Here is a 24,530-nt window from a genome sequence, read left to right on the forward strand (position 1 = left end):
CAACAACACTTTTGTGGGCCGAAGGCCCACCTTACCAGCCTTCCGCAGGAACTAGCTGATGAGCCGCCCAGAGGGCGGCGAACCACCACCTTACCAGCCTTCCGCAGGAACCAGCTGATAAGCCGCCCGGAGGGCGGCGAACCAGCTAGTTATTTTATAATACGTGCCATATTGTCTTGAATATATATTTTTTGTTTTTGTGTCGGTATCAGTTAAAGTGACTCAGAAATAATTATAAGGACCATTATAATACCATAATACCATTCTAAAAAAGCATTGCATTATGGCGTAAGACTTTTAAACTGTACTCCACATATTTATAGATATTAGATAGCTACTATCAAACCTTTTTTTATGGAAATTACTCAAACAAAGGATTCAACATCTCACTTTCCAACTCCATGTTCAATTTCAATGTAGTACCGTATCGGCCCTGATGATGAGACGACCCCCTCTTTTTCAAGACTCAATTTCGAAAAAAGACACCAAATAAATTTTTATACAGAAAATAATTACAGTACATCTGAAACAAATGATTATAACAATATATTTAAGAAAAACAGCATGTTATTTTGCCCCATTCAAATCTTAATATCTGAACATTTAAATATGTAAACTAAATACCGCCGCTCATTCCTACCGACAGCTGTCAGGCTGCTGAATAAAAAATAAAATGTGTTATCTATATCTATATTTATATTGCACTTAATTGAACAGTGTACATTGAACCTGTAACATTTATTTTGTGAATGCAAACACTTTGTTTTTCTTATTTCTTCTTTCTACCCACAATCTTGCTGCTGTAGACTGTAAATTTCCCCAGTGTGGGACAAATAAAGGTTATCTTACCTTATCTTAAATTGCAATCCCATTCGTAAATGAATGACTTCTGGTTTTTGAAATGTAAATTACATCATAACTTCTCCTCAGCTGCCGATCTTTGACCCACTTTTCTCCAGATTGTCGCTACGTTTCTCCATATTCTGTTATCGCTTCATTATTTTCTTCTCTTTTCTTTCTTTCCGCTATTTTTTCTTCTTCGCGCTACCGCTATTTGAATTTTTATTCTTCGTGACAGGGGTTCACTTTGGCCTCGGGAGTCAAGTTCAGCATTTGCTTCAATTATATCTGACGCCATCTAGCGTCGTGAATGGGTATAATGTCTAGACCCCGAATATAAGACGACCCCCACATTTTCAGTCTTATTTCAATGCAAAAAACACCATCTTATATTCGGGCCAATACGGTAGTTTATACGATCGCATGAACAATTAAAGTACTGGGCCAGTCATACTCCAAAATGCTGTGTAGCTGTGGATTTTGAACAGATTGGGTTCATAATTTGTTTGACTCAGAAGTTAGGATTGAAGTTTGGATTTGGGCAGGTTGAAGAGCTGAAGCCGCTCACCTTCTCTGACTGTTGTGTCGTGAAGTTGAATTAAACATGGCGCCTGGATGGCTCTGGGGTTTTTACTGCAGACGTTGGACACGGGAGTTGGGGTTCAGATCCTAGTCAGGGTGAATGGTGAATGGCACCCAGGGATAATACCACTAGGTGGTTTGTTTCAGGAGTGGTATCCATCCATCCATCCATTTTCTGATCGGCTTATCCTCACAAGGGTCGCCGAGCCTATCCCAGTGTAAAAACTTTGCCAAACATTGTGTGAGTGACTTTCCTGTGCACCCCCGCCAGGGGTAAGGGTAGTTTTTATCGCTTGTTAGATCAAAATCTTGACTCAATTTGCTGAGCAGTGTTGGAACAATTTGGGATTTTTCACTAGTGAGTTTTTCCTTTTTTTTTTTTTTTTAATTCTGTTATTTTTTTAAAACATGTTTTTTAGAGCAGGTGTGTAAAATGCTTTAAGTTTTTAATTTTAGAATTAGTTTTAGTTTTTTTCGATGAATGGAGTATTTGGTGAGTCCAACATTAAAAAAAACAAAAAGAAAATTTCACTAAATATTAATAAAGTAAAATTCTGAAAGGATTGATTTGACCTTCCTATATATAAATACATATAGATAGATATTTAAAATGAACCCCAAAAGCTCAAGTACTATATGACGTGAAGTGAAAAAGACAAAAACGAAGGGCATTTTTGTAAAAAATATAGATCTAGTTCATTTTAGAGATGTAAGATATAGTTTCAGTTAGATTTCACACAAAAAAAAAGTTCATTCTTAAGAAAAGTTTTTTTCCAATTTTACTTTTAGTTATGTCATGAGTTTTTGTTAACTACAATAAACTTGGTGGTGGGTCAAATCCTCAACCCAACGTACTGGGTATATATAGCCCAGCGCGGGGATGGTTCCTTTTGGACGAAGAGCTGGGTTAGCTATTTCGCACCATTTTGGTTGCTTTTGACACAGTAGTTTTAAGAACATAGTTTTGTTATGATGTTACGCACCGCCATGTTTGGAGATCGACACATTTTGTTTTGTTTATTGAGTGTTTATCGAAGAGAATAGAATAGAGGACCATCACAATCTCACCCGCCAACCTGGCGGACAAATACTTGTCCCGTGAAAGCAAATTATCTGTTGCATAACTGGAACTCACCGAGACAGGTAGCGGCTTGTCGACCGAAGTGCACTGTATCCAGGCAAACGGTACACTTGGCGGCGCGCATGTTGAGTCCCACTGTGAAGCGGTGAGCGGTGTGGTGGTGCGCCCTCTCTCTTTCCCTCTGACTGTCTTTCATTCGCCGGCTAAATTCTGAATACAATAAGGGCCGTACCGTCAGAGAGCAGGTGCCTTCATGTCAGTCATATCTTGTTCTATCAAACCCTCGATACATCATGCCATACCAACTATGAAATCGGTTAAAAAAAAAAGTGGTTTCAAATGATGTTGAGGACAAGAGCAGCTGAAAACTGAAACTGAAGTCTAAATGGCTAAATTCATCCCTGTGCTTGTGACGACTGGCTGGTGCATTTAAAGGCATTATGCAGTCAATAGGAAGATTTTACTCGAAGTTTGCATACCATGGTCAGCATATGAGAGTCAAATCACTCAAAACAGTATGACAAAAATATATATTTCACTGCAGCTTCACTTTTTTTTTTGCTTTACCTGAAAGTCCGTTTGTGTCTTTGTGTCTGCAACATTAAGGCAGCCACTTCTCAAGCCAGCCATCTTAATCGATGCAACTTTGACTTCTTATCCAGTAAGTAAGTTTGCCCAATGAGGTGACTGAATAATACCTTTAGATTGGGATTCCTTATGTGACACAAAGTTTTGTGCCTTTCAGTGTTTATCAACAGGCTTATTCGTACGAGTATGACGCGAAGCACAAGTGGGATTGTAATGGGTGGATAAACACTGTGGAGTTCCGCAAATCAGACTGGCTAAGCTTCAGCAACCAAGATAACAATGCGGCAGATTTCGAAAGCTGTGCACTGCAAAACTGCAAATGTACGTTTGGCCTGCTGGGATGTGCCACATTGTAGGCATGCACAACTTTGAAAAATCTGGCCTCTTGAGGGATGGGTGAGGCAAAGGGAGACAAGGGAGAAGAGACCAAACTGCAGGAGTCATGAGTTTGGGGAAACTTACTTTCAAATGTGACCCTCCTCCTTTCTGCAAGGTGTGTGAAAGACAAAGGATCATAAGAGAGCATTTTTTTGTGTCGGATTATATTTGTGTGCAGGAAAGGGCCGGGATATTTTGAATATGGCGTCGTACTCCCATACTGGCTTTTTGAACAAAGATGTCATCATCTTCTGACTCACCCTCAGGCGTTGCAACCTCCTTCCTGCGACCCGAGTTGGATGGTACCAGATTTGGTGGGACTTGTTGGTGATCGGGAGACTTCACCATGGCGGACATCATCATCTGTTGTCGTGCCGCCGCTGGGTTTGCGGAGCTGCTATTTTCCTTGTATTGCAGCGCTGGGATGGAAATCACTTCCTGTTCATAACATTGCTCATCCTGGAGCGGAAAAGTATCTGTCTGCTATTATTTGCGTGTTGGCTCGCCTCTTTGCTCTGATGAGCATGAAAATAATCATGTTTTAGTTGCTACGGCAACAGTGTGGCGCAAAAAGAAACAACCTCAACGTCTAATGGACTTTTTGTGCTCTTCCAAAACTAGAGATGATGAACCGTTCCTACCTTCTTCTCTGAGAGATCGCAGTTCGGCTCTCATTTTCTGAAGTGCATCCTCAAGCTCAGAGCAGCGAGTTCGCTCTTTGTCCAGGGCTACCTTCATATCACTGTACTGCAGGGGAACGGGCTGGATGGAGGACACGGGGGAGACCTGACCCTGACTTTGTCCCTGGGCCTGTGCCTGAGCAGCCATGGCAGCCAACAGGTCCTCGCGCCGACGCCCAAAAAGACTCTGGAAGGATATACACAGCAAAAGCGTAAGTAAAATGAGAACAGAGAGCGGGTTTTGTCCACGATTTGATTCTTAGTATACGTTGTTGTTGCTTTGCAGAGAAGTTAGTGGGAGTTTTAATGACCACTTATACATAACTTAATCATCCATTGTTGCCTCCGGATTTCACTTTTATCATTTAAGTGAGTAGTAAGTAATTTCCAGCTCTCCGCATAGTCATTTAAAATATGTTCTTTTGCATACAAAATCAGACAGAAAAGATAAGGTAGAACAATAAAAAACAAAAGCAAAAGACATTTCCTGTCTAAGCAATTGAAGTAGAACCGACAAAATATCGTGGATGTGTTTCATGCCTGTGGCTGCACATTTCTTTATTATTTGCATTATCTGCACTCATAGTTGGCATGTAGAAAGAGTCACAACTTCGCATTACAATATATAACTTTCTTTCAGAATCCGCCCAGATAGGATTGATAGGATTTTCATTCATTCATCTTCCGAGCCGCTTGATCCTCACAAGGGTCGCGGGGGGTGCTGGAGCCTATCCCAACTGTCTTCGGGCAGTAGGCAGGGGACACCCTGAATCGGTTGCCAGCCAATCGCAGGGCACACATAGACGAACAACCATCCACGCTCACACTCACACCTAGGGACAATTTAGAGTGTTCAATCAGCCTGCCACGCATGTTTTTGGAATATGGGAGGAAACCGGAGCACCCGGAGAAAACCCACGCAGGCCCGGGGAGAACATGCAAACTCCACACAGGGAGGCCGGAGCCGGAATCGAACCCAGCACCTCTGCACTGTGAAGCCGACGTGCTAACCACTGGGCTACCGGGCCGCCTGATAGGATTTTGATTTCAATAATTTTTTATACACCAAGTATAATCTTCAGATACAAACCCAATTCCAATGAGATTTGGCATTGTGTGAAACAAAACTAAATGCGATTATATGAAAATCATGTTCAACCAAGACAATACAAAGACAAGATATTTAATGTTCAAACAGATAAACGTTATTGTTATGAGCAAATAATGCATAGAGCATAGAATTTTATGGCTGCGACACGTTCCAAAAAAGCCTGGACCGGGTAATGTTTACCACAGTGTTACATCACCTTTTCTTTTCAAAACATTCAATAAACAACTGGGGAGAGTAATTGTTGAAGCTTTATAGGTGGAATTATTTCCCATTCATGCTTGATGTACAGCATCAGCTGTTCCAACAGTCCGGGGTATTATCTGCTGCATAATTCTCAATGGGTGACAGGTCTGGACTGCAGGCAGACCAGTCTCATACCCGAAAAAGCAATGCTGTTTTAACACAACAGAATGTGGTTTGGCATTGTCTTGCTGAAATAAGTAGGGCTAACCATTTAAAGACGTTACTTGAATGGCAGCATATGTTTCCTATGAAAACTGTCTGTTCCTTTCAGCATAAATGGTGACCTCTCGAATAGGTAAGTTGCCGATGCCATTGGCTCAACTGCATTTTTAGATCACTGTAAAACAACCACCGTTGTATCCAAAGTGCTGTACATGGAGCAAAAAAGAATTTATACAGCAACAATCATACAAGAAATTAATAACAAAGACAGTAAAAAGCACAAAAACAACAAAACTAAAAATCAAGTCTCATGTGAGTCAAAAGACAAAGAATAAAAACGAGTTTTAAGATGAGTTTTAAAGAAGGGGGCTTCCCTGACCTTCAGTGGGAGGTCGTTCCAAGGAGAGGGACTTGCAACTTGTCAGACCATAGAACACTTTTCCACTTTGCATCAGTCCATCATCGGGCCCAGGGAAGCTTTTTTGTTGAGAAATGGCTTTCAGTTTGCACAGAAGAGTTTAAAGTTACACTTAACGGGCGATGTAGTGCCAAACTGTAGTTGGTGACATTAGCTTTCTGAAGTGGGCCCATGTGGTGATATCCTTTACATACTGATGTTGGTTTTTGATGCAGTGCAGCCTGAGGGATAGAAGGTCACCGGCATTGTTTTCAGCCTTGCGCCTTACAAGTAGTGATTTCTCTGAAACTTTTGATGATATTATGGAGCGTAGATGACATTTTATTTGTTCAACACAACATCCCAACTTCATTGGAATTGGGTTTCTATATTATAAAAAGTAGGAAACCAGGTTCACGTAAACCTTTTCAAATTTTTTTTTGTTCCAAGAATATAAAGTCACAATAACTAAGTAGTCCCCCAGACTTTACAGAGGTACCTCTGAATTTGGGTCACTTGCCATCCGGAGGCAACATAACAACAACGTGGAACACGGTGAAAACAAATTTGACACCTCTGCACATAAAATGATGTTTCGAAGAGTCTTCTCGCAACATAAAAATGAACATTTGTGGATATTGTTTAAGTGACTATGAAATGTGATCTGACCTTTTTCTTCTTCGAGCCACCATGGGCCTGGGCTTGGAGAAAGTCGATGAGCTTGGTCTGCTGGGTGATAGTGCCCTCCATTTTCACCTTCTCATGGGAGTACACAGCCTGCAGGTGGAGCTAAATGAACATCACTACTGCCGTGAATTTCTCCTCAAATACTTGAAATATAAATACAGAGAAATAATGCAAAATGTGGGCACAGCCCAATGATGGAATGTATGTGTGTGACACCAAACATGCTTTTTACGTTCAAGTAAAACAACGCAATAGAAACCATATCATAATGCCATGACCCGTGCTGTAGTCACATCACCTGATGACAATACCGGTAATGATCATAAAAAACGTGATAATGTGAAGAAAGAGTGGGGTGACGACTTTGGTTGTCCGTACTGTCTGGTTTGCCTTTTTCGTTCTGATAGCAATGCTAGTACACATCACAAAATAATTTGTGACTTATTACGAAACCGAACACTGTAAAATTCCAACCAGAGTACAGGAAGCAGCAAAAAGTTCCTTATGAATTATATAATTTCCCATCAAAAAGTTTTACCACCACTCATGCTGTTGTTTAAGATTTCAGCTGCCATGTGAATCTCCTCTTCAGAATTAGTAGTGCTTGCCGATAACCAACTGTATTAGCGCCATCACTGTTCGTTGAAGCAATCAGATTTCCAATTCATCCTCAATCTGAACACATTATGCCATGTAATATTGAGAGAGAAGTGAAATGTATTCAATTGACAGTTTATTTGGCGAAATACTGATTCTGCACTGCGCCTGATGTTCATGCAGTAGTTGCCATTTGGATTGTTTCGTATTGATGGTTCCTATAATTGCGACCTGAAATTGGCGGTACAGTCATCCCTCGCGACCTCGCCGGGGTCGGGGGTGTACTTTCTTTGCGGATTTTCCTCTTTTGTAGGAGATCTCGGTCCCCATTAACCGTGATAAGTGAGGGATAACTGTATTAAGAAGTAGATTCAGTTTGGTAAGTCTCCTCTGAATGTCTTGGATACCAAAGGCCAAATGTATACACATTCATTTTGCAAAAGAATCCTAAATCTGTATTGGATGCAAGAGACATTGAAAGAAAGACAAACAACTCAAAATGCTGGATTTGGTGCCCCTCTTATGAACAATTCTCAGTCTAATTCACTGAAAGGTGACCACAACCTTAGCCGAGGAAGATATGCACGTTAATGTAGCATAGAATTTATGTACTATAGACACGCAGATGTAGTTTCCAGTACAGTAAGAGTGTGTACATGTAGCAGCACCTGGATGTTCTCCAGCTGATATTCCAGGTCAGTTCTTTCAGTTTTCAGCAGGTCAGTCTGGTCCAGGGCATCTTGCAGGCCCTGCGTCAGACGAAAGATATGTGCCTTCTGAGCATCCATCTGCTGCTGAAGCTTCTCTTGCTACAAAAGGACAACAGATGAGATGGCACATGATCAGATTCCAATACAATTAACATAATTTAGCATTTAGCCCAAGGACGCTACAAACGTCCAAGTGAATTTTGTGGCTATTTTGCCATATGTTACGCTGATTGTGTAATGATGTCATCAAAGATCCGTGATAATGTGTGAAAACGCTGAATGCACCTCATCCAACAGCCGTTGTTTCAGATCTCTCTCACTCTCCAGTTTTTGCTGCAAACTACGTGCATTCATCTCCAGCATGGCATGCTTCTTCTCCAAATCGTTCAACTAAACAACAGAAAACAGGATGCGGTCATTGCAACACACGCAAACCACGGAGGCTATTCAATACTTGTTCTTCAGGGGAAAAACACTCACGGTGTCCGCGAGGCTCTCAGCTTTGAGTTTCTGGTCTTTGAGAATCTGCTGCAGTGCCACCATCTCAGCTTTGTGCTCCTTAACGGCCTGTTCCACAGCCTGACGAGACTCAGTGCTGCGTTGCTCAGCACGTAGTCTGAAGGACAGAACAAAAACATTTGTTTTTCTTTGTGTTTGAGAAATGCTTTTATAGCTCAACTGTGGTATATTCTGAAAGAAGTTTCCAATTAATGTTCCAGCTCAGCCACACAAATCACATGAACATCGCCACATCTCTTTCTTGTGTCAGGGTGTTTTAATTTGTGAAGCAAATTCCCCTTGCCTTGACGAGCCCACATTTTTATACATACTGTTTGGATGCAGAAGAGCAAGAGATGATCCTTTCACGAGAGTAATCCTTTTGCATCCAGTGAGTGTAGGTGGAGGCAAGCAAGGACAATAATAGCAAACGCAACCTTCCGATGTAGAGACGGTCACTTATTATTCTTTCCGAATATGTAACAGGTATTGTGATTACATAAGATCATGGCCTATTGAAACTGGTGTGACAAACTAAGCTTATTTCAAAAGAATTCATCCACTGAACAAGTTTTCATATGCTTTCCACTTCTTTGTGTTTTAAAGGAAAACAGTGTTCAAAATGGTTAGAGAATATCATTAAACCTTGAGTGCATTGTGTCAATTAAAGCCAGCGTGTTTTCTATTAACCTGTTCTGTTTTTCAGTGTCCAGCATTCTTTGCACCTCCCTCGTCCGCCTCTCAGCCTGGTTCTTCTCCTCTTCTAGCGTTGCCCTCCAGGCATCCCACTGTCTCTCCTTCTCCAGCAGTTCATCATTTAATGTCTCAAGTTCCAGGACTTGCTCCTCCAACATCGTGCACGTGGTCTTCAGTGTTTCGAGATTCTGAATAAAAGTGAAGGGTGAGCATAGAATGATGCATGTACTTTGATTTATTTCTTTGCGAGGGTAGTGCTGAATTTTGATTGACACTTTCAGAAAGGCATTACCGCACAATGCGGGTCTGCTGCGCGTACCGGTGAGACGTACCCACAAAATAAATTTAGTACTCGTCAGGTTTTTTTCACCTGAAAGCCGCACATACTTAAACTGCACTGTTACCCCATCTTGTGTGCAAACTAAAGTTTCAAGTCACTTGAAAAATTGAGATATAAAAAGTGCCAAACTTACCATAGAAAATAAATAAGTGAAAGACTACAAAGTACGTAACACAGAAGCAAATGGCCGCAAAAAAAGGTTGCATTATCAGCGTAGTGGAGCCTATCCCAGCTGTCTTCAGGCAGTAGGCTGGGGACACCCTGAACCGACCAGCCGATTGCAGGGCACACAGAGATGAACAACTATCAGCGCTCACACTCACACCTCAGGACAGTTTTTGAGTGTTCAATCAGCCTGCCATGCATGTTTTTGGAATGTGGGAAGAAACCGGAGTACCCGGAAAAGCCCACGCAGGCCCGGGGAGAACATGCAAACTCGACACGGGGAGGCCGGAGCTGGCATCGAACCCGGTACCTCTGCATTGTGAGGTTGACGCGCTAACCACCCGACCACCAGGCCGTTTGAACCAACTACAAAAGGGAATTGTGAGGTGGAACCTGTCACACAGTGAAGCTGACTGCCCCAACATGTCATGACTTCTTCCTCCCTCAATCAGTGCATGCCTTCTCGAGTTGGGGGAAATACTTGTTTTAGGCACTTCTCAGTCAGTGAAAAGGGTGTCAAAAGAGTTCACCAATGACATTTTCAGTGGGCATTAAGACTTTTAGGGAGGATCAGATGTCACAACTGGGACCGATGCCACTCAAGCAGTAAACAATATTTTAAAAACTGCTGATACAGATGAGTGAAGGATTTACCCATACGCATCTCAGAATAAGTTTGTCTCTAGCAGCATACAAAGCATCAAACTGAATTAAAACCCTTGCAATATCAGTTGGTTTTATAAGATGAAGAGCAGAGGCCGCTCGGGAAACAAACTAAACAGAGACAAGGAGAAAGGAAAGTTGTCCAGCTGAAGGAATCAAGTCCAGCTGTTGCCATGCTGATCCCGATTCCTGCCGTGATAACATAAAAATTATGTATGCAGTTCCATCCACATGATCATTTTTCAAGATCATTCAACAGAATGTTGGAGGTATTTTTCCATATTAAACTTTTTTTTTTTAAATAACCGGGCACCGGACCTAAAATAAATGCTCAACAAATACAAATGCCTTAAGTTCTTGAACATTGAATTGGAACCAAACTGCTGTGATAAACATTGTTCTGAAATAGCTGCGGGGTGTCTTAAATTACACATTTTGACACAGGACATTTTTCTTTTTGCATCACACGGCCTACACAAAGAGCCGATCTTAAATGTTGGGAGATAAATATAGCCTGTGCTGGTCTTGCAGCATCACCACAGCTCTCTGAAGTCCAACGCTTCCACGGCTGACACGACCTGGGAGTGATGAGGATGACACATTCCGCCCTCCCACACACCACCGCATCCCTCGTCTATTCCTTCCAATGCTGGTTACACAACCGGCAGGACCGAGAGCGCTACTGGACGCCCACACGCATCCTCCCACTGGAGCTGTGCACACATCGCACAGCCTCCCCGCTCTCTTGCCGCTCGGCTCCAACCAGAATATTACACATTAGAATACAGAATTATTCAGAGAGATTCTGCTGCCAGATTTACACTTTGCAGTGTCAGAGCTGGGAGAGATGTCTTGGTCTCCTGTCACAGGTTGTGCAGGATATCACATAATGCATGTTAGTGAAAACCCAGCGTCTGACTGGCTATGAGTGGGAGGTGGGAAGAAAAAGCAGACTGAACTGAAAAACTATCGCTGGCTGATATAAATACATCCACACATTTTGTTTTGGAGAACAGGGTGGAATTTGGTGCACAACGTTCAAACCCAGCAGACTAAAATGTTGCTTCACAGCGAGCTATGAAACTGTTTATGCAATTATTGTATTTTGCACTAGAGGATGTGGGTGGGATGCTTAAAAAAATTGTGTGAAATCTCACTAAAACTGCTTTCAATTAAATCCCAGGAGGTGTGTGTAGCAAAATAAGAGCAGCACATGAGTATGTGAACACAAACAAAACTAAAAGTTTGACAATTGGTGTTCTGTATTTCACTGTCAACAAGAAATGGTATACTGTCCAGTTAAAACATGTCTCACGTGTAGGGAGCATGCGTTTGGGCGATAAGCAGCCCAAATGAGCACTTGTTTGCATTGCCCCCCTGTGAAATTTCCTAAATGTGCCTTCTGAGATACCAAACAGATTATTTTCTTGTTACTAATGACATTTTCTTGGGGAATTGGGAGGGCAGGGGGTTCGATTGGCCTAGGAGGGACCACCAGGTGCCCTAATTGTAGAGTGATGGTGTGAAGCACCAGAGGTTGCATCTTGCTCACTGGGGGAAAAATATAAATATTTTTAAAATAATTCTTTATATTAAGATGAGATTCTACAGGCAGTGGTCAGATCCGCCTTGACCAACGGGCTTGCCTAGGCTGTAGCCTTGTGGTCCACCATATCAAAATCCATCCATCCATCCGTTTTCTCCCGCTTATCTGCGGTCATGCCGCAGGGGCAGCAGCTTTAGCAGGGAAGTACAGTATCAAAATTTTATATTTATTTATTTATTTTTCTTTCTTCTCAGTCCGTCAATCACTTGACATTCAGAATTGACCAACCCGGAGGCGATTGTGTCGGGCGCCCGGTCCGTAACTATAGTGTGAGCCAAGAGAAGGCTTTTCAGAAGTCTTAAACGTTTCATGTTATTTTGCCACTTGTTGACCTTTCTGTCAATTACTTCGCCGTGACACCGCTTCACGAAGACTCCCGCTCTCTGGCGCCTATCTTCATGCCAATGGGCCTACCGGAAGTCATTACATTCTCTATCATTCTGTCATTTGTCATTCATTCATCATTCATCAGTCAATCATATTGCAGCATCCACAGACAAATCCCACACCCATACAATACAAGACAACAATTTTCAGCCAATCCTGATGTGGAGAAAAAGCTTCGAACATCGCGTGACCTCATTCCCACGTGCATTTGTTTACACAGGGTAGCAGCAGTGCCAGGCGAAGGATTTATGATTGACAGCAGTGATAAAATTAGACTCTATCAGTCAACATTTCAGCAACATCTCACTTGAATTGAACACGAATAGGACAAAATGAGATACATACAAGACAGACAGGTTGGAAAGGACAGCTCCCTATCAAGTTCCAGGAATGTTTTACAACTATTTGACATGGCAGATGGGGAGAACTGCACTGGTGTATCCTTGTGATCAATAGCTGAGATCTAGCGCACCGGAAGGGGCAGCAAGCAGCGGTGGGGGCTGCCGACCGCAGGACTGCAACGCTGGCTCAATGAACTGTGGAATGCTCATCCCTTCTTTTTTCCACTCTTGTTGTGACATTTTGGTTCACAACAGCTGTCCACCATTGTCAAAATGTGGCTTTTTTCTCAAATGGCATGCACGCTTTTTTTTACCCTGCCAAAATGGAATTGTTTACAATTAGCGCAATGCATTGTGGGATGCGGGTCATCGACATCCAGAGCTCTATGGTGAAGCCTGTGCTCATTTGGTTCCAGTAGTAGTTTGTTACATCAGTGCAATACGATAAAAGTATCTTTTTTTATTCATGGAAGTGACTGGAAAAAAATGCATGACTGCTTCCTACGACATTGGCTTTATCTACACACTCGAAGACCAAATTCCAGTCTGTCCTCCAAGATGACAACTCTCACACCAACAGGGTGGTCTTTACAGCATCAGAGACTATCTCAAGAATTTGTCGAAAATTAAGAATAGACCGGCCTCGCAATAATCCTGACCTAAACGCAATTGAACAAGTGTAAAATTGCCAGTACGTCCTTTTCCCTATTTGCTTCAATTTTCCAACCCCCCCCCCCCCTCCCCCATGAATGCTGAACATTAAGTCGTTGAAGAAGATTAACATTTTGGCAAAATCTACAGGGTTGAAATAAAATGATTCAGTTGTGCTGCTCATTACTCACACTTTGTATTTTTTTGTTTGTTTGCTTTTTTTTACTGTTCCACAGTACAAACCATACCACTTTCAGGCACCCTTCATCGAGGTGCCAACTACAGGGACAAAAGTATTCAAAGGATGGAGTTTGCAGTTCAATGATCAGAAAAACTAAATGCACCTCTCAAAATGTGCCTGATTGAAATGAACAGCAACCTTCCAAAAGGCAAAACACAAAAAAAGGCTCCCATTGGCATCCTTTATTGAATTTGTCATCAAACTTCTTCACAAGTGAAAATAAAAGCCAGATGAAGGTTTATCGCTCTTAGCTGTAACTAAAATGAATTGTGACCTGCCTTGTAAAGTGGAACGGTGGCATTTGGCTAAAAGTTACAATTCAAATGAAAACGACTGAACGCATTTATGCTCAAATATGTAATGTGTGCACAGCGGTCAAAATGTATTCTATAATTGCACAGCAAAGCGCAAAGGGATTACCGCGACAGAGAAACCAGCTAGCAATACAAGACAGCCAGCAGCTCACCTGTTTTTGGTTGTTAAGATGCATCTCACGGTCGGCCACCTCTCGACGTAGCTGGTCCACATCCTGGCTGAGCTGCAGGCGGTCCTCTCGCTCGTCAGATGCGTCATCCAGCTGCTTAGACAGGTAGAAGTTCTGGCGGTTCAGTTCAGCATTCTCCTGAGTCAGTGAGGTCAGCTGTTCCTCCAGGTCGGTGATCACCTGTGGAAAGTTAGTGACAAAAAAACACGCAGAGGAACCATTTCTAAGCGGTCTTTGGGCTTTAAGTTAGAAATATCATCGCCTGATAGCCATCATCATTTCATGGGCTAATCATGTCTTTCTACTCTCATCACGCATACTCGCTACGCTTGCTCTTGAGTCTGATGAGGGGGCATGTGAACCCCCCCTCCATTGTCAGCTCTCAGGAGAACATGAACCGTGCGTAGATTTAAGGGTTGGGGGAAGGGCATAAGGAGCAAATCTTTTATGCGCACAAATGAGTTGTTGCGCTTCAACTCAGAAAATCTTTTCCCCTCAGGCAGCAGACTGACAGCAGAATCTGAATACTTGAGTCTTGGTGCAAAAGTCAACAGTGGACGCGGTGATGATCGGCAGAGTCTCCACATGTCTGTCATTCAAGTACCTTGCCCTGCCACACAGCCTCAACAGTGCCGATTGCGTACTGCTAAAAATTGGCCGTGGAAGCTGCGAGAATACAGAGATTAACAGTAAGAAGAGAAAGAAAGTTTCTGATTTGTTGTTTCTTTCATGGCATTAGATTTGGAGGCTACGCAGCGTCCGGAGCAGGAACACCAAGCTGAGGAACAGCTGTATGGACCCCCACTTCAACATAGGTTTAAATGTGATTGATTCATTCTGAACACGGACACATCTTCAGTTATAGGAGGGTGTGCACATTTGTCCAACCACATTCTATCGCTTGTTTAGTTTTACTTGCCCTATAAAATATTTCTTTTTTGTTTGTTTGCTTTAATTACATTATCCAGGTGATAGATCCCATTAATTCGGAATAAAGCTTTGGAAATACATCCGAATAGGACTGTCTGGTCCTTTTTATATCCACTGTACTGTAGTACTATATACACATAAACATACACAACAATAAGTCAGTAACCTTGATGAGTAGATAACAGCCAGTATATTCATGCAAAGACTAAAACATATTGTGCTGCTTACCGCACAGCTGTCCCTCAAAGCATCATACTTCCGTTGTATCTCCTCTCTGTGTGCCTGACAGATTCGACAAGCGACACATTTCAGACAATGAGTAACATGGCATCAAAAAATGTCCTCCTTTCCCATTCATGTCTCACTCTGAGCACAGTGATCTCCTCCTCAGCCTCTGCAGTGGTCTCTTCGAGCTCAGTCTTGGCATGTTGCAGCTGGCTCTCCAAAGCGCGGCGAGCCGCCTGGAGGTTGGTGATCTGGGCTTCGCGCTCCTGCAATGACAGGGTCACCTCTGTCACCTGCCGCTTGATCTCCAGCTTCTGCTCCTCGTGCTCCAGTCCAATCTATAAGAATACAGATGGAGGGAGAATCCACATTCAGGGAGGAGCATGATGTTATATTGAAATGGCATTCGCTGGATCACCTTTAATAATTACTGTGACTTTAGAACTATTCTCAAGATCCTAGTAAGACATTAAACATCCGTAATATAATGTGCCGAGTGTCTTCCTCTTGAAACTGCTGGGTCAAGTACCGGTACCTTCCCAGTGCTTGGTTCAAATGGGATAAAGCCAATGCTGGGTTATTTTAACCCAGCACATGAGGTTGAGGATTTGAGCCAGCACGTTAACACCAACCAGAGATAAAAATGACCCATCCTGATGTGTTCAAGCAACGAAGAAATGGATTAATACTGTAGCTGTTGTTAAAAATAATACTATGGTAATTTATTACCAACAAAAACAACCCAACATTTTTAGTGTACATAAAAGCTCTATCTAGCTATCTATCTAGTTAGCTATCTATGGCCACGATATATTAATTTTTCACTCATTCATTCTTCAAACTGTGGCAAATCTTCACAGTCACTAAGATTCAAGCTTATCCACTGCAAAGTATACAGTAAAAGCTGACGATACAGAATTTCATTATTATGAACCTCTCTGAGCCTGTTTTCCAGCTCCAAAGCACGACTCTTGTGCGCATGCTCTTGGTGGCTTGTTTTTTCTAGATGCTCCTCAAGTTTGGCATTCTGTGCTTCCAACTTCCCAGCCTGAGACTCCAAGTAGAACTTCTGCTGGCGGAGCTCTGAGATCATCTCTTCCTGGGCTTTCCTGCCATTACAACACATCCAAAGGTGTAAAAGGTGCACACAATCTAGGAATAAAATGCTAAAAACAGCATACATAGACGAAGGAAATGGGCAGCAATCACTACTTACATATTTTTCTGGGTGTAAATGCTGCTGTTGGCTGCTAGTTTGTTGGCCTCAGACAGCTCAGCAATTCTCTGCTCCAGGCTGTTCATCTTAGACTCCATTGCATTTATGGTCTGGATGAAAATGATTACCAGTAGAACTTGAAATAATAACTGGGAGGCAAAGATTTATAGTGCAGACCTAGGTACTGGGATGTTTTGTGCCTCTAAAATGAAGAAACCCAGATCATCTAAATAAGAAATCTATGTCAGTTTGATAAATGTGAAAATATGGCTGAAATAGTGTCACTTCCGAGCTGGTCAGCTCTTACCGCCTTCTGTTCACTGATGATGCTGCACTTCTCGCGAACCTCCTCCTCATATTTGCTCTGACTGGACTCCAGCATTTCTTTATCAGCCATGTCCGCCTTCATTTGAGACTCCAACACCTGCCGGGCAACCCACAAAACCGGTACGGTATATAAACTTAGCGGGACAAACGATGGTGAGAAGATGTACACCAACAGTTCAGGTGACAAAAGCAACACTTGCTAACATTAGTCTATTATTATTGTTGTTTTCATTGCACAGTGAGTATATATTAGTTTATTTAACCTTAATCTTATCTTCATAGAGCTTCTCCTTCTGTTTGAGATGTGTGTCCATCCTCTGTGCTGTGGCTTGGGAATCTCGCAGATTTTCCTCAAGCTCCTACACAAAAGTAATGCACTTTGTATTAGACCAGTGGTTCTTAACCTTGTTGGAGGTACCCAACCCAACGAGTTCATATGCACATTCACCGAACGCTTCATGAGCGGGCATGTCATAACTAATTGACATGTTAGGTCAGGTGTGTCTTAACCTCCATGGCCGAGGCTCCGTCGAACCCCTGAGACCGATTCACGCAACCCAGGTTAAGAACCACTGTATTAGACAGTGCACATCATCGCAAAACACCGCTAAAGGCTAACTCATATGGTATTGTCCTGACAACATTCACATCTTATATCTCGATGCGCGTATACTCTTAGCACCACAGGTCAGGTGGAGCTTATCAATCAAAGGGCACATACCGTATAGACAAACAACTCGTCACATTCCCTTTCTGAAAGGATGCCATGCAAACTTGAACCTTTTCTCAACAAGTGTAACAAAAACAATCTCACAGCTCCTCTGATTATTTTAGATATGAAAGATGGGTTACCAGAATTTTATCTGCCATCTGCTGAATTTGCTGGCCCTTGCTCTGGATGTCATCCTTCATTTTGGTCTCGCGACGTTCAACAATCTCAAGCCTTTTCACCTGGTTCTCCAGTGTCTTTCGACCATCCTGTACCCGCCCACACAAGTGCAAACATCATTTCATGTATTGGGCATGATGGTTCAGGCAATATGAATGCCTTCTTCATTTATTTGACAGTAAAAGCTGACTTGACTTGACTTCAGTGTACAATATCATCCTATGAACGTGCTCAAAGAGTAAAGTTTAAACAATATTATCAGAAAATTGTAACTGGATTGCTTGATATTGAATACAAGCCACGGCATTTCATTTGCAACCTCTATGGAACAGCAAGCCTACACTCCTCGGGAGAAATTTGGAACAGTGAGACCAAGTAATTTATTCTACCGGAAACCCAAGAAGATTTCGGGCTTGCCGTCCAATAATGATGAATATGAGACAAGGGATCAACATTTCAGTTATTTCCAGGTGCTGTACTTACTTACATTTGAATTGGATCAACAACAAATGTGTTCAACCTGTGACAAACTGCCAGCGTCAAAGTTTAGCAGTTTTTGTTTTGTGGATGTTTTTCAAGGATTTCATTACAGCCTCTTTCCATTTTTGGGTGTATGGACTCCTCTTCATCATGTAAAATTGACCTCGTCAGTCGAAAATGTCCCACTCCCTCCCCTGGTTAATCCCTTTGTTGTTTGGCAGTGTTGGGCATGTTTAAAAAAAAAAGTAAGTACTGTAGTTATAGTAACAAATTTCTTCAGTTGCTGCACTAGTGTAGCGTGACACTGGAAACCCGCTAGCATGCAAATATGAGCATTAAAATGAGCAGAGCTATTGTGAGCTGATTAAACACTCACAAGCAGTAAGGAGCACACACTTTTGCTCATTGTACTCTCCAGAACTAAGAAGTTTTTTTTTCCCAATGCCGTGCTCGCTCATAGTTAAGAAACAAAATTCACACATAGCCAGAACCAACAATCAAACAATCAAATCCAAGTCCAAATAAAAAGCAAAGTTTAGTTTAGCTTAATTTACCACATCGTGCCGTTTTCTTCTTTTTTAATTTTATGCCTTTTGGCCATTAACTTGACTTGAATCTGATGCACTTGATTTGCGTTTGCTGGCACACAGCCAATATGGATATAGTTGGCTTATTCATTCAACTCATATCCAAAACGCACGGAAGTGTGGAGCTGACAATGTGGAGGTAAAAAATTTGCTGGACAAATACATTTGAACGTATTTGCAAGAACATTCGAAAATATTGAAATACGTTTGAACATACTCGCAAGTACGTTCGAACGCAGCCCGGTAAGCCACACCCACTAAGAAAGTGGGTCCGGAAAGCCTTCCCCCCACTGTGGCTGGGCCCTGGTTCAAGACCATGTGTTCAATCAAAATTCGTTAATTTGCTGTGATGTATCCTGCGCACGCAACATCACGGTTGGAGATGAAAGTCCGTCCTCATTCTAAGTGACGCGTGGGAGAGTCGATAGTTTGTTGACATCTTTCAGCTTTAAATCCGTTTTAAATAGGGAGAAACACAGAGACTCACTAAAACCCTCGCAGCTAACGGCACTGGAAGCATTTTTTTCTAAATCACATCTGGTCTTCGCTGCTCTTCGTATTGACTTGAGCATCACAGATTAGTTTGAGTTTATGTTTAAATAAATTAAGAAATAAATAAAAATGTTAATACATTTTAGAATTTGGGCTACGTTGTATGAATACGTTTGAAAATGAATGAAGTAAACATTGTTTCTTTGAGGTCGAATGGTTTTATCATGTCTGCAGTGCATGATTTACATTCAGCATTTTTCCATAATGCCACAGGATATACAAAGTCAATAACCCATGGGATTATGGAAAACAACGCCAAACGGAAAAATGCACTGCAGTCTAAAATGAAAAACAAAACCCCTCAAAAATTACAAATAAAAAATATTTTCCTGACCTCTGAACATATACGGTAGTTATGAGTGCGTTCAAACGTATTTGCGAGCCACATTTTTTTACTCCACGCCTCCATAGAAAAGCGCTATTAGACAAAAATCGAGTAAATCGCCACAATTGTGAGCACTGCTTTTTGACTTTAGATTTGTTCCTTCCTCCACCATGAATGTGTTGAGAAAGATTCCGTACACATTATGCATTCCATTTTATGAAACCATGACTGAGAATTGCACAGTCAACAATGAGATCCCAGCCATTTTGTATACCTATTCTAGTGTGGATGGTGACGACTTTGTTAATCAGTACCCGAAGAAATGTTATTGCCATCTGCATACAATTGACATCTCAAAATTGTGATGCTTTGTTCGAACGTGCTTTTAGTGCGAATGTATTCTTTCTTTGAATAAGCAATGGAAATGCACACACCTGGGCAACAAAGAAACAACAGTCAATGGCATACCTTCAATATTTTGGCTCATGAAAAATAGGTAGTTAAATATAAGGTTTTCAAACCAAAGTATCAGAATCCCTTGTAAATATATGGCTATTAATAACCAAATGGAATCTATTGTCTCATATTCACATTTTAAATTAAGACTCAAATGTTTGCACTTTACAGTTGAAATAAAGAATTGGCCTTAGAGTTCAAATATTTGGGAGGGGAGTGATGCTTAACAGATTTTTTTTTTTCCAAGATGGCGCCCGAGTAGGCAGCCTTCGGCAAGTGCTCTTCAAGAGCCTTGCTTTTTTGTTCTTTTTTGCTGTTTTTGTCTTTTGTTTTGTCACATGTTGTTTGTTGTTTCATTGTGTGGACCTGATATGGACTGTTTTCAGCGCTTTTTGGCCACGACATTCGTCAAAGGAGCAGTATCTGTGCTTGGTGGTTGCGCCTTCTCGGCAGCACGCCTGTACCAGCACAGATTTTGATTGGGAGGAATGTCGGCGCCATTGACTGTCGGTGCTGGACAGACCTGGGGCGCTTGTGTTTTTTGCGCCAGTAATGGGCAGCATTTTTCACAACCCCGATTTGTTCAGTGGCTATGTCAGCGCTGTTGGACAGTTGGCGTTGGTGCGGCTGGATGGATGGCCGCTGAAGTTGAGGATGAGGAGAGAGGAGCGTTGGCGAAGAGCGCAGATGCATATTTGGAACCGTGAGTCGCCGCTTGGAATTGAAATGGATTTCATTGGGACAGGAGAAGTTAACCAATCTCTTTTTTCGTCAATGGATGCTACAGCTTCTTGTTGACTTTGAAACTTAGCTTGTAGCCGACGTGTGCACATTTTGAGCATGACGTCTCTGATCCACTGGTTAAAGGACACTTTGATTCTCTCCTCTTTCATCTCAAACCGCTTCAAACAACAAAGCGTGTGACGGAAAAGTGGTTAGGACTGCACGACTGTCTGTGTTTTATGTTATGTGTTGTGTTTATTATTTTACCTTATGTTAACTGTTTTGTAAAGCGCTTTGTTACAGCTGCCGCTGTTGTGAAAGCGCTATATAAATCAGCATGTATTGTATTGTATTGTATAAACAAGCCAGTTCTAGTGTTTTTTATTCAGTACTGCAAAATAATATGGTATGGAAAAAAAACATGAAAACCTGCTGATGTCAACACTCACAGGGGAAGCTATACTATAGTCTTTTCCCCTTATTTTGTGTTGTATCTGTACCTCAGTCTCACGAAGACGTCTTCGCAGACTGTCATTGGAGTCCTCCTTGTTCTGTAGTCTCTCTAGATCTCGTTCCATGCGCTCTTTGGCCATCTTCATACTTTGAAGATGGTCTGTAGCTTCAGAACTGGATTTTAATGCCTAGGAGTTAATGTTCAATGTCAATTAATTTTGGTTCTGAATGGTAATTACAGTTCTTTTATCCAAAACAACATTATCATGTTTCACCAAATAACTCTGAAAAAAATTCCAGGGACATTTTGAATGGGCCTGCTAATATTTGTGAAGAATGGATGATGCCCAGTGGAACTATTTTAGACTTTGGCCTCAACAAAAAATGTGTTGGTCCAAATTTGAACAATTGTTAAAATGTTACCATTTGCCATGCTAACACAACACCAACAAAAACAACAGGAGAGAACACAAAGAAAAGTTGATAAGGATTTGATTGTGATCTGTGGTCATTTACGATTGTGAAAGTGAATTGGCCAAATGCGCATGCTTACATGCTGACAGTTGTTATGCTCGCATTTAACAAAATAGCAATCTCAGCGGGGGGGAAACGTTGAGGGACAAGGGTGAGAATTTTACATTACATGTTGTCGCTTACTATTTTCATTGGCACTTGATATTCTGCTTTTTTTTATTATATTATATTGGAAAACACCGATCTGAGTAGATAAAGCGCTGAGGTAGAGCAATAAGGATTTCACAATGCCTGTTTTGGTCAGTTACAGTTGCTGGTGGTTGATGGTAAGTTTCATTTCTTTGCTCAGTACGTCAGACATTTGCATGTACTGTGTTGTGTCCATTCTGAGATCTAATCATATGGAAAGACATTGATGATTTGGATTTTCTTTCAAAAATATAACCACCTTAGCCTTAAAAGAGTTGTATTGGTCCCAGAATGATTATGTTTTGTTTTCCTGCTCATCACAACTCTGTTTGGAGTGTTTGTTAGCCACAAACCTCTGCAGTTCAAAATTATTTCATGAATCCCTGGCATTGCCCACAGAGATTCAATCTGCTCAACTACATTATTTTGCACAGGTGTGACATTTCAGTGAATGAAACTTGGTGGGGTCACTCACAGACAACGACAAACCAGGTAGAAGCTGGTTTCCAAAGTGCCCCCTTCACAGATCTGTGACATCCTGAGCCAACTTTATATCATCCCCCAGTTGAGGTCTACTTCCATTTTTTTAAATAAATGTACTTTATGCGCCTCAAACTGCTGCAGGACTCAAGAAAAACGGTGGCTTCTTCCGCCATGTCATAATCTAACATCTTGGCTTGCCCCAAATCACTCTGTGTAAAATGAATAAATAAATAAATGAATGGCCACCTTGCATCATCTTGCATAAGTCTGCAAGACACCCCCCAAAAAAATAGTCTACAGCCCACCTCCTTGCAGACTTACATTGCGCCTCGCACCAGAATTGCAGTGGGCACGATAATAGAGCCCAAACAAACAAAGATGTGGGGAGCTATAAGTTGCAGGTCAGTACAAGGATCAAAACAGGTGGACTAGCAAATGGCTCAAAATATTAATTGCCCTTGCTTCCCTACAGTAAAATAAATAAATAAATAGATCAAATGGACTGAAGCATCTTTTTTTTTCATTACACAACAAAACAACTACGGTATACAGTTTATCCATACCTTCTGAAATTAAATGTTACAGTATGTGCAGAAAGTACTGTAGTGAAGGCCAGTGTGAGGGGGTGGTAAAGTTTCTATTGAGTGGCAGTCGTTAGTTCAGTTTATATATTGCGTGTACTGTATCTATTCTTCTAATAGATACTCATGCTCATCTCATCAGTCGTTAGTTCAGTTTATATATTGCGTGTACTGTATCTATTCTTCTAATAGATACTCATGCTCATCTCATCGAGTGACAAATGACAAAAGACACCAGCAAATTATTCCGATAGGAATCAAATGAAAACCTTATTTTAGTTAGTCATGTGGATGTAAACTGTACTGAATGGTCAACCCATTTAGAAGGGTGTTGAGTTGGAATATTTGCTGTGTCTGGAGAAGGAGACCATTCAGAAGATCATTTCCAATTGCGGGAGGCTTTTTGATTTCAAAAATGGGCCAAATCTGACATTAAGGCCACATTATAAGGGAAAGAATGACATCACAGATGATGAACAAAACTTTTATATGCTTATCAGAAAGATGATAGGGTTGTTTTCTTGCTTTTATCCAAGCGTGCACAGTTATATGAATTGTTCATTTCCAAACAAGGATTTTCTACCTTGGCAAGCTTCTCTTGAAGATCATGGAGCTTTGCCTGCTGCTCTGAATTGGTCTAAAACCAAAATCACAGTTAAAAATATGTAGATTATTTGACTTTCTTCCGAAACTAGTCGAAAGAGTCCAGTATTGTGAATAGACTCAATAAAATACCTTTTCCAGCTTGGTGATGAGCTCATCTGCTTCCGCTTTTCCTTGCTCTTTGGCCTGTGAACAAATAAATATAGAAGTGTCAGTGAGCTTCCCTTCAAATAATGCTTGAGAAAAAAAAGAAGAGAGAATGCTATGACAACTGTCATCTACCCCAAATCTAGGGGCATGATAAAAAAGGCCCAATCTGAAAATGAAACACCTTCTGCAATCGATGCTGATAGTCTCCAGCCTTCCTCTTCAATTCCTCACTGTTCTGACGAGACTCTTTCAACTCTGCCTCATACAGGTCGCTGCGACGACGAGCAGCTGACAGGTCCTCCTCCAGTTGTCGGATGGAAACTCGCATCTCCTCCAACTGGGCATGATATTCCTGTGAAGAAACCAAATCATTCTCCCAACAAATATTGAAAGATATATGGAAAAGGGGGCAGCCCAGACGTCAGGTGGTTAGTACGTCAACCTCACAGTGCAATGGTACCGGGTTCCATTCCAGCTCCGGCCTCCCTGAGTTTGCATGTTCTCGTCGTGCCTGCGTGGATTTTCTCCGGGCACTCCAGTTGCCTCCCACATTCCAACAACATGCATCATAGGTTAATTGACCACTCCAAATTGACCCTAGGTGTGAGTGCGAGCGCGGATGGTTGTTCGTCTCTGTGTGCCCTACGACTGGCTGGCAACCGGTTCAGGGTGTCCCACGCCTATTGTCAGAAGACGGCTGGGATAGGCTGCAGCACCATCCGCGACCCTAGTCAGGATCAAGCGGTTCATGGATGGAGG

General features: G+C 41.8%; 1 protein-coding gene across 5 annotated transcripts in view; it reads right to left on the bottom strand.

The window, feature by feature from the left end:
• Window positions 1–24,530, bottom strand: part of LOC127602198 (citron Rho-interacting kinase) — a 40,279-nt gene that overhangs the window by 10,828 nt on the left and 4,921 nt on the right. The window contains exons 4-24 of one of the 5 annotated variants that reach the window (XM_052068147.1): window positions 23,953–24,123; window positions 23,754–23,807; window positions 23,602–23,655; window positions 21,339–21,479; window positions 17,679–17,804; window positions 17,090–17,185; window positions 16,807–16,923; window positions 16,500–16,609; window positions 16,218–16,392; window positions 15,424–15,621; window positions 15,287–15,340; window positions 14,111–14,221; window positions 9,245–9,438; window positions 8,537–8,672; window positions 8,342–8,446; window positions 8,015–8,155; window positions 6,732–6,851; window positions 4,111–4,336; window positions 3,730–3,888; window positions 3,554–3,577; window positions 2,558–2,713 (exon numbers count right to left, since the gene is read on the bottom strand). In XM_052068147.1, the coding sequence (XP_051924107.1) occupies window positions 2,558–2,713; window positions 3,554–3,577; window positions 3,730–3,888; window positions 4,111–4,336; window positions 6,732–6,851; window positions 8,015–8,155; window positions 8,342–8,446; window positions 8,537–8,672; window positions 9,245–9,438; window positions 14,111–14,221; window positions 15,287–15,340; window positions 15,424–15,621; window positions 16,218–16,392; window positions 16,500–16,609; window positions 16,807–16,923; window positions 17,090–17,185; window positions 17,679–17,804; window positions 21,339–21,479; window positions 23,602–23,655; window positions 23,754–23,807; window positions 23,953–24,123 (2,668 nt within the window). Of the gene's footprint in view, window positions 1–2,557; window positions 2,714–3,553; window positions 3,578–3,729; window positions 3,889–4,110; window positions 4,337–6,731; window positions 6,852–8,014; window positions 8,156–8,341; window positions 8,447–8,536; window positions 8,673–9,244; window positions 9,439–14,110; window positions 14,309–15,286; window positions 15,341–15,423; window positions 15,622–16,217; window positions 16,393–16,499; window positions 16,610–16,806; window positions 16,924–17,089; window positions 17,186–17,678; window positions 17,805–21,338; window positions 21,480–23,601; window positions 23,656–23,753; window positions 23,808–23,952; window positions 24,124–24,530 lie in introns of all 5 variants that reach the window. The other 4 variants (XM_052068144.1, XM_052068143.1, XM_052068148.1 and 1 more) reach the window with 4 other exon arrangements.

The sequence above is a fragment of the Hippocampus zosterae genome, chromosome 6 (assembly GCF_025434085.1).
Source record: "Hippocampus zosterae strain Florida chromosome 6, ASM2543408v3, whole genome shotgun sequence".
Taxonomy (NCBI): domain Eukaryota; kingdom Metazoa; phylum Chordata; class Actinopteri; order Syngnathiformes; family Syngnathidae; genus Hippocampus; species Hippocampus zosterae.